The sequence below is a fragment of the Solanum verrucosum genome, unplaced genomic scaffold (genome assembly GCF_900185275.1).
Source record: "Solanum verrucosum unplaced genomic scaffold, falcon-dt-bn FXZP01000184.1, whole genome shotgun sequence".
Classification (NCBI taxonomy): domain Eukaryota; kingdom Viridiplantae; phylum Streptophyta; class Magnoliopsida; order Solanales; family Solanaceae; genus Solanum; species Solanum verrucosum.
This window is the reverse complement of record NW_026020302.1, coordinates 473756-484266: the sequence shown is the minus strand read 5'-3', so window position 1 is coordinate 484266 and position 10511 is coordinate 473756. Positions and strand designations below refer to the sequence as shown.

At 34.0% G+C, this 10511-nt stretch overlaps 1 protein-coding gene across 1 annotated transcript; it reads left to right on the top strand.

The window, feature by feature from the left end:
• The first annotated feature begins 6873 nt into the window (after window positions 1-6873).
• On the top strand, window positions 6874-9309 carry LOC125834865 (putative late blight resistance protein homolog R1B-17). Its single transcript, XM_049514020.1, has one exon. The coding sequence runs from the start codon at window positions 6874-6876 to the stop codon at window positions 9307-9309; it is 2436 nt and encodes an 811-aa protein (XP_049369977.1).
• The last annotated feature ends 1202 nt before the right edge of the window (window positions 9310-10511 follow it).

The window sequence follows — 10511 nt, the reverse complement described above, 5'->3', positions numbered from 1 at the left end:
TTGCTTTTACAGAATATTCTCGTGACAGAATGGCGCTCCTCAGAGTCATCCTTCCCTGTGCTGGAGAAATTAATTTTAAACAAATGCACAATTCAGTGTGATCAGATCCCTTCTAGCTTTGTGGATATCCCGACATTGAAGTTGATTAAGTTGATTGGCTGCAACTACTCACTTGAGAAGTCAGCTTTCAACATTAAAAATGAAGTGGAAGAGATCGCAGGATGTGATAGTCTCCAACTTCATATTCAGTATCAACCAGACAGTAAGCTATATCATTAAGTGCCCGTTTAACCATGGATAGTATTCCAGAAAACTGTTTGGACTTGAGAAAAACTTTATTTAGGTAAAAAATAATTCATTCAGGTAACATTTTGATTTTTCTCTCTATTTTTCTTTCTTTCTTTATAGGATATGCAGATGCAGATTTTGCAGCAGAATGCTTCAGTGTTTGGGATCAAGAAAACAACCGTAGCTCACTGCCGCCTTTTGACTTGAGGTTGCAAATGACTTATGTTCCCATGTTTGTAATGACCTATTAGTTCGTTTTGAGTTTTAGAATCCCTTTCCCCTATTTGAGACTTTCAGTATGTTCATTTGGTGTTTTATGACTTGTGGGTATGGGGGGCATGGGTTCCAAGAGGCTCAGATGAATTTTGGAATGTTAGAACCGAAGTCAATGTTGTGATGAGACGGGCTCGAATTCAAGATTTGAGTAGGTTCATAGGATGAGTTTGAACTTGTACATATGTTTGCACTGCAACTCGAGAGGTTCAGTGAGATTTGGCCTTTTGGGTGCTAATATCCTATTTCAGTTGCACCAGATTTTTTTTTACTAGTGCATCAGGTTTTTGTGCTTTGTGATCATGGGAGGAGGAGTGGTGATCGCGTAGGGTTGTTTTACCTGGGATTGGTTGACACAATTGTGGTAAAGAATCAGCTTTACTTATATCGCATCAACTCTCTTATTCGCGCATTTTATTTAGTTGTTGGGTTGAATCTGTGCATAGCTTGTCTGTATGTTGGTTTTGTGCATTTTTTTTATAACAATGTTCGGTTAGATATACTTCTATGTTGTTATTCTATGTCTGTTGAGATCACATAAGCTGATCAGGATGGAACACAAGCATTTGAAAGACCAACCCGTTACTATCGATGATACTTGTTGAGTACACGTTATATTTTTGAACTCATACTACACTTATTGCCTTTTTTGTACAGTAATGTATCCCCGTGATAGCGGCTGTCATGACTGAGTTTAGAGTTTGCTTGGAGATATCAGGGTGAGCTACTTGGCTAGTTCGTAGCATCGTGGACTCACTCTCTTATTTTACTGGTAATGTTCTGCTTTCATCCACAGTGTATCAAGAAGTACCCCTGAGAATTCTCCAGGTGAGATTCCTTGAGAGACTTAATGGGGCATTCTTTGTGTTCGAGGATGATGATGGTTGCTTCTGGGCGGGGGAGGAGCCATGTAGGGCCAAGGGGTTCGTCTGAACCATCTTTGACGAAAACTTACACTGTTATATATAGTAAATGTGTAATACTTTGACTTCTTCATGTGTTTACTTTTTCATATTTTGAAAGTTTTAGTAAAAGTCAAGGTTCCGCTATTGCTTCTGGGATGAAAAATATTGCAGATGTTGATTAAATTGAGGAGATGCACGAAGTCACTTGAGGATTCAGCTCTGAACATTAAAGAAGAAGTAGAAGGGTGTGTTTGGTATGAAGGAAAATGTTTTCCTTTTTCTCATGTTTGGTTGGTGAATAGAAATATTTTTCGGAAAAGATTTTGTGTTTAATTTATGAATGAAAAATATTTTTGAGAAATATCTTTTATTTTTACTAGAGTAGAAAATATTTTTTTGAAATTGAAAATATTTTTTAAAAACAAACTTAAATTTTTTTTGGGGGTGGGGGTTGGTAGGGGGGGGGGGTCGAGGGTAGGGGTGAAAAATTGAATTTTTGAAGTTGAAATATTTTTTAAAAACGAATTTAAATTTTTTTTTTTTGGGGGGGGGGGGGGGGTGCTGGTAGGGGGTGAGTGGGGTGGGGGCGCTAGGTATGGGTGAAAAATATGAAATTTTGAAATTGAAAATATTTTTTAAAAACAAACTTAAATATTTTTTTTGGGATGGGGGGTGGGGGTGAGGGGCTGGTAGGGAGTGGGGGGTCGAGGGTAGGGGTGAAAAAATGAAAATTTGAAATTGAAAATATTTTTTAAAAACAAATTTGAAAATTTTTTGGGGGGGAGGGGGGAGGGGTGGGGGTAGAGGGTAGGGGTGAAAAAATGAAATTTTGAAATTGAAAATACATTTTAAAAACAAACTTGAAATATTTTTTAGGGGTGGGGAGGTGGTTGGCTGGTAGGCGTGGTTGGGGGTGGGGGGTCAAGGGTAGGGTGAAAAAATGAAATTTTGAAGTTGAAAATATTTTTTTAAAAAAAACTCAATTTTTTTTTTGGGTGGGGAGGGGGGGTGGGTGATTGAGGATCGGGATGAAAAAATAAAAATTTGAAGTTGAAAATATTTTTTAAAAACAAACTTAATTTTTTTCTTTTTGAAGGGGGTTAGGGGGTTGAGGGGGGGGGGGGGGGGCGAGGGTAGTGGGTAAAAAAATAAAAAATTGAAATTAGAAATATCTTGAAGTTGAAAAATTGAAATTTTGAAATTTTGAAGTTGAAATATTTTTTAAAAACGAATTTAAATTTTTTTTTGGGGGGGAGGGTGAAGGTAGGGGGTGAGTGGGGTGGGGGCGCTAGGTATGGGTGAAAAATATGAAATTTTGAAATTGAAAATATTTTTTAAAAATAAACTTAAATATTTTTTTTGGGGATGGGGGGTGGGGGTGGGGGGTCAAGGGTAGGGGTGAAAAAATGAAATTTTGAAATTGAAAATATTTTTTAAAAACGAATTTGAAATTTGTTTTTTTGGGGGAGGGGTGGGGGGTAGAGGGTAGGGTTGAAAAAAAATGAAATTTTGAAATTGAAAATACATTTTAAAAACAAACTTGAAATTTTTTTTGGGGGTGGGGGGAGAGGGTCAAGGGTAGGGTGAAAAAATGAAATTTTGAAGTTGAAAATATTTTTTAAAAACAAGCTCAATTTTTTTTTTTGGGTTGGGAGGGGGGGTGGGTGATCGAGGATCAAGGATTGTGATATTCGATCTCACGATCTTTTTTATGGGCCAAATAAGTGAATTTTTTTTTAATATAGTGACGGTAAGATTCAATTTCAAGATTTTTGACTACTCTGATATTATGTCGAAATATGTGAACATCGCACTTTTGTTAATTAATTTTATCCTCAACAACTTCTTCACATATTTACTTGCTCTTGAGCCGAGAATCTAGCGAAAACAAACTTTCTGTTAATTTTTTGTAAATTTAAGGGACCACAATTGTTAAGTGCATACTTAAAAGAAATTATTTTGAACCTTCAAACATAACAGATCATGTTTGCTAACTTGTGACAAATTACTTAAATGATCAAAACTAGGGGTGGGCTTGATATGGTATATATCCAATTATTATATTATATCGAAAATTTTAATACCGTGATTTCAGTATTATGATATTTTGGTATATGGTATACATTTTTTGTTTAATATCTGGTATGGTATTTGATATTTAAAAAATAACATATATCGAAATATCAAATACCACATCGAAGTATAATTATATTATTAAAATGCTAATAAATATGCAATCTAGTATTTGTATAAACTAAATATTTAGAAGTTGAAACTTTGACTACTCTATTTTGATTGAAATGTAATTGATTAGCATAAGGGGTTGTTTGTACTCTATTTTGAATATATATTTTTACATGTATAATGTGTTAGCATGATACAATTAAGATATTTTTTAACTATCAAAGTCATAATACTCTATTATACGAATATATATTAAGTTGAACAAACTATCGAAACCGAACTTTAGAATACCGAACCATACTAAATTAAATTGGTATGATAATGATTAAATGTTTTTAAAACCAAAAATCGAAATTACAATAACAAAACATTCAAATATCGTACGATACCATACCATGCCCACCCTCAAAACTATTAATTAGTGCATACTTAACGGACTATTTTAAGCTTACCATTAAATATAAGGGACCATTTTGTCTTTTTCTCACTCCCACTCAACGATTAATTACTATATTATCCCTCCTTCATTCACCATATGCTTTCATATTCCAAATCCTTTTAAGTTATAAGAAGCTGTCGCTTCTCTCTCATAATTGAAGGTCAGATTTCTTCTTAGGTTCCTGTTTTTTTATGTACTAGGTTCTGGCCACGTGCCACGCACGTGTATCTTAATTTGATTGATAATATTTTTTTATAACAATCTACATAATCAAAACATGTCTCTAATAAATGTTATGTCCGGTGTAAATTAGTATATATATAGATAGGGATAATATTTAAATATGTGTATGATGATAAATAGAAAATTTAATGTGAAAAAGACTTAGAAGCTCTTACAAGCTCAATTTAAAGAATAGTAAAAAAATTGAGTTGATTATTCAATGTCATCTAAACTTGAAAAGTGTACCCATATAATATAGTTAGATATGCACGGTATAAAATGAGTTCATTAGTAATATTATTAGGTGTAAATATGCGATATAATTATATTGTACCTAATACTTTCTTATAGATGTTATTTTTATTTGTATATCTATTATATTTCGATGATTCAATGATCTAAAGTTTTATTGTAGATATTAATATCTCTCTAGTTCTTGGTGTTTTTTTGTATCAACTTATTATGTTATTGATTTGCGACACGATTTTTTACATTAATATCATTTTTTACTTTAAGCATTTCCAAAAATGAACAAAAGAAAGAAGAATTTATCGCTAAGTTATTAATATATAATAACATAAGTGGTATGCCCATTATAGTAAGTTAATTATAAATTTTATGTAATAATAATTGAAGATGAAGATCAAAGTCTATGCCTGTAAGATTTGTTATAACAGAGATAGAGAAAATTTCTTTCTTTACAAAGAGAGGTTGTTTAGATACCTAGCATCCCGTCAATAAAAGCTATATATGGAGAATAAAAAATTGATAAATTGATTTTTTTTATTTGAATTTCATTTCAATTTTTTCTTAAACAAATATGATGTATTCTTTCAGTTTAAAGACGATTAAAAAGTCATTTAAACTAAAAACTTCTACACCAAATTGCAACATGCAAGTAGATAATAAATTAAATTTCTAACCGAATAAAATCAACAAAGTATTAAAGGAATTACTCTCTGACAATATGCACGGAAGTATATACATTTAAAACAATTAATCCTCGTGTTTATAACATTCAGTGAAAAATGTATTGTACATTACTAAATCATTCATTGGGACAAATAGTTCCGAATTAAAAGATAATTATTTTTTAATATTAAATAACATATACCATCTCAAACATCTCAAGAATGAGATTTAAACCACATATAGATGCATATAAATCATAGATATACCTGAAAAAGGAGAATTTCTGACCGATAGAATACAAATAGAATAATAGGGCAAAGACAACTTGTAAGCTTTTATTGAGTATTGCAATGTAAAGAATAAGAAAAGGTTTTAAGAGAAAATTATTAATGCGGAAGACGAAAGAATAATGCGGGAGATGAAAGGTAGAATCAATCTTAATAACTAAACAAATAGTGAATGGCCATGTTCTGACTTAATCATAACATAAGTGTGAAGCATTAAACTAATGTTGGAATGAGTGTAAATGGAAGAAGCTCAAAGGATAACAATTAAAGCCTCATTAAGAAATGATTAACTCTAACACCTAACCATGTATATTTGGTCTAATTAACTTATTATTATTTATTTAATAAAAAAAATAGTGAAGGGTATTTTCGTAATTCAACTTTGAGGTTAGGAGCTTCCCACTTATAATATAATATTTTAATTAAAAAAATAGTGAAGGGTATTTTCATAATTCAACTTTGAGGTTAGGAGCTTCCCACTTATAGTATAATATGATGATATATATTTTGTCTATATTTATCATTTATCATAAGTTAACATTTTTATGTCTTATTTGAGAAGATCATGTAGTTTATGTTCTGAACTTCTGATTATGAATTTTTTTTTTTCTTTCCAAAAATGTCACACTAGATATAGCAAGGTAACTTGGATTTTATCCATATTTTTTTGGCTATATAAACTTAACTGTACTAAGAGTAAGTAGCTAGCTATGATGCTCGGACTCTGGAGAAACCCTGTGGGATCCTTAAAAATATACTCCCTACATCTCATTTTATGTGTCACCGTTTGACTTGACAAAGTATTTAAGAGAAAAATGAAGACTTTTGAAACTTGAGGTCTTAAATAATCTTTAGATATTTGTGTGGTTGTAAATTATTTAGTAGGTAAAAGAGAAATTTTAAAGTTAAATTGTTTCTAGTAGTAGTAAGGTGACATTCTTTGTTAGATGAACTAAAAAGAAAAGGTTGCCACATACAATGAGATGGAGGGAGTACTATATCTGAAGGATCTGACACGCACCCTTTCAATATTTTTGTTGGTAGGTAGTTTGAGGAAAGTGGTTTCAAGAATAGGAAAGCTTAAAAATGGAGTGTGTTAATACAAAGAGAGTTAAAATTTGCTAAAAGACTATAACTTTGAGGTCACGAAAAAGTGATATTTTAGGTGTTTTATTTTTACTATTAACTCTAAATAGTATCCAAGAGAAGATTGACTTTCAGTATTCCCTCTAGGAAATGATCTTTTCTAGGAAACTATGAATAGATTGTTGAATTTTGACTTGTTTGGCAATCTAAATAATTCTAAGCGATTGTGCAATCAGTTGTAACATAGTTATATTTACTCCTAACTGCAGTAATTGGCATGGAGAACGTTCTGAGCAGTGAAAGAACCCCTTCTCGTAGTTTTCCATCAATTGATGAGGAAATAGTTGGTTTTGAGGAAGATGCGGAAAGTATAATTGGCATGGAGAATGTTCTGAGCAGTGAAAGAACCCCTTCTCCTAGTTTTCCATCAATTGATGAGGAAATATTTGGTTTTGAGGAAGATGCGGAAAGTATAATTGGCATGGAGAACGTTCTGAGCAGTGAAAGAACCCCTTTTCGTAGTTTTCCATCAATTGATGAGTTAATATTTGATTTTGGGGAAGATGCGGAAAGTATAATTGGCATGGAGAACGTTCTGAGCAGTGAAAGAACGTCTTTTCGTAGTTTTCCATCAATTGATAAGTTAAAACTTGATTTTGAGGAAGATGCGGAAAGTATATTTGGCATGGAGAACGTTCTGAGCAGTGAAAGAACCCCTTCTCCTAGTTGTCCATCAATTGATGAGGACATATTTGGTTTTGAGGAAGATGCGGAAAGTATAATTAGCATGGAGAACGTTCTGAGCAGTGAAAGAACCCCTTCTCGTAGTTTTCCATCAATTGATGAGGAAATAGTTGGTTTTGAGGAAGATGCGGAAAGTATAATACAGAAATTGACTGGATGTACCGAGGAACTAGACGTTGTCTCGATTGTTGGAATGCCTGGACTAGGCAAAACAACTTTGGCTAAAAAGGTGTTCACTCATCCAAGCGTGGATAAACACTTTGACGTTCAAGCATGGTGTTCTATTTCAAAAGAATATAATTTGAGGAAGATGTGCTCTGAGATTCTTAAACAAGTTTTAGGCAGTGTGGATGGTATACGAAATGAAGACATGCCTGACAAGTTGCGCAAGAGTTTAATGAACAAGAGATACCTCATTGTTTTAGATGATATATGGGAAGTTGAGGCTTGGGAAGAGTTGCAGTTATCTTTCCCGGATGATGAAAATGGAAGCAGAGTAGTGCTAACAACTCGAGATGAAGAAGTGGCCAGGCAGCTTAAGCACCACAGTGATCCATATTTTCTTCGATTTCTCACAGTTGATGAGAGCTGGGACTTACTTCAGAAGAAAGTATTTCAAGGAGAGATTTGTCCCCGAAAGCTACTCAGAACAGGATTACGAGTTGCTGAAAGCTGCAAAGGATTACCTCTTGTGATCGTTTTGATTGCTGGAATTATTGCAAAGAAAAGGGAAGCCTCTGTATGGCTTGAGATCGCGAAAGATTTAAGGTCCCATGTTTTAGAAGAGCAAAATATGAAGATAATAGAATCAAGTTACGATTATTTGGAAGACCATTTGAAGTCTTGCCTTCTTTACATGGGATTGTTTCTAGAAGACTACAAATTTCCAGTGTCCGATTTGCTAAACTTATGGATAGCCGAAAATTTTGTACAAAACATGGGCTTAGAGAACGTGGAGGAAGCATCTAAAACTTGCTTGAATGAACTAGTGAAAAAAAGCCTAGTAATTGTTTCTGGACGGAGAGAAGATAATGGTGAGATAGAGTACTGCACTGTTCATGATGTAGTGCATGAGTTTTGCTTGAGGAAACTTACAGAAGAAAAGCTTATGCAGTACCGGCCTTCAGAGGAACCCCAGTATATTAGGTTTATCCATGATGATCTTGTTCACCAATTGGAGCAGTATACAACATCATTGGATAGGATTCCAATGTTGGCAGGCTTGAAGGAAGGAGAGTCTTTTGCTCAATGTCATGATAGGTCTCTTAAGTTTATTGCTCGTCCAAAGTCCCGTGATAGCTTAAGATTTATTCGGGTGTTGCACTTGTCAGATGTCTGTTCGGAAAGACGTTCTTGGACTACGGTAGTGCAAGCAGCAACTCACTTGAGGTATCTTGCAATTTGTACCCAAGAATTTGATTTCCAGTGGGTATCACACCTACAAGATCTGCAAACTTTGCAGGTGGTGCGAAATGATGATCAACTTTTGGGGTACTTTGAAACATCACCTTCTATTTGGAAAATGCAGAAGCTAAGACATGTGGATATACAGGACTTTTCCTTCAAATGGGAAGACAATGATCGAGCACTTTTCGAAAAATCTTCAGAAACTGTGTTACCTAACTTGAAGTCTTTTGGGAAGTGTCGTATATACTTGGTTGATAAGACTCCGGAGTTCTGGTGGAGATTTCCAAATATTGAACAACTCAAGCTCCACTTTATTGAACCAGGTTATGAAGTTGATATGCCGAATCTTGAAGAACTCCCACTTCTATCTCTCGAACTGTGTTTCTCACGCGCAATTTCAGGCTACAAATCCATAGGACGGGCCAGCTGTGTTGTCTTCCCTTCAAATCTAAAGGATTTGTCCCTTGATAGGCTTTGCCTGACTGAAAAAGCTGTTTCACAACTTGCAAGACTGCGAAACCTTGAGAGTCTCAAACTACGTGAAGTATACTTCCAAGTCTGAAGATAGATATGGGCAGCCTGGATATAGCATATGTTGGGATGTCAGTGATTATGAGTTTCGAGCACTCAAATACTTGAACTTACAGAATGTTCTCGTGACAGAATGGCGCTCCTCAGAAGAATCTTTCCCCGTGCTTGAGCAACTAATTATAAACAATTGCATAATTCAGTGCGGTCAGTCCCTTGTACCTTCGTGGATATCCCAACACTGAAGTTGATTAAATTGATTCGCTGCAATAAGTATCTTAAGCTCTCAGCTCTCGGTATTAAAAAAGAAGTGGAAGAGATTGCAGGATGTGATTGTCTCCAAGTCCTTAGCCAGAATGAATATTTCGATTATGGTAAGTGCAAAATCATTCATTCATTCATGTAACATTATGTGCACTGTGTTATATGTATAAAATTAAGAAAAACTTCATGAAAGCAAAATCATTCATTCATGTAACATTTCTTAAATAGTTTTTTTTCCAATGTCTCAGTTACAGATGTAGATTTTACAACAGACTGCTTCGGTTCTTGGGATCGAGGAGACAACCATAGAGTGGCTGGATAAGTGTTTCTTTTGGTTCCCATAACACAATTTCTGCTTCTCAAATGAAGGCATATAGGTTTAGGCTTGGAACACAATACCTGAAGACATCTGGTACAGAAGGGCATGTCAAAAGAGCACAAGTGGCAGAGAACTTAATGTTGCTTGGATTCTTCAAAATTGTTGTCGTATCCATGTTGCTACTTTTGGAGGATCCAACACGCTGCCAAAGTGAATTTTGAAGAGCCAGTAACCATTTGGAAAGAGAACATGCAAGATGCTTAAAAGATACAGTTAGCCAGTTCTATATAGATGATTAAAAGGCAAACAATTGTATATATACTTTTGTTGGTAAAGATGAACTAATTTATCATGTAGAGACACTTAAATCAGGTTAAAATTAGATTCCCTTTTGTAAATATATCAAGCACAATTAATGCTGTATATGTAATACTTGCAATCTTCTCAAATTCATTTAATTTTCACCTTGCTTTCCTAATTAGTTGTTATATTTTTTTCACTATCATATTTTTTTTTTCATTCTTTCAAAAACATTTTTTCTATCTTTCATTAAACCTTAATATTAGCAAATTGGCTCATATATGCGCTTGTATTTAATAGATCAACGGCTCAAAATACTCTAACTCTATATATTTAAGTAATTTTTTTATCAT

Coding starts and splice junctions, on each gene's coding strand:
- LOC125834865 (XM_049514020.1), top strand. CDS start 6,874: ATGGAGAACGTTCTGAGCAGTGAAAGAACCCCTTCTCGTAGTTTTCCA.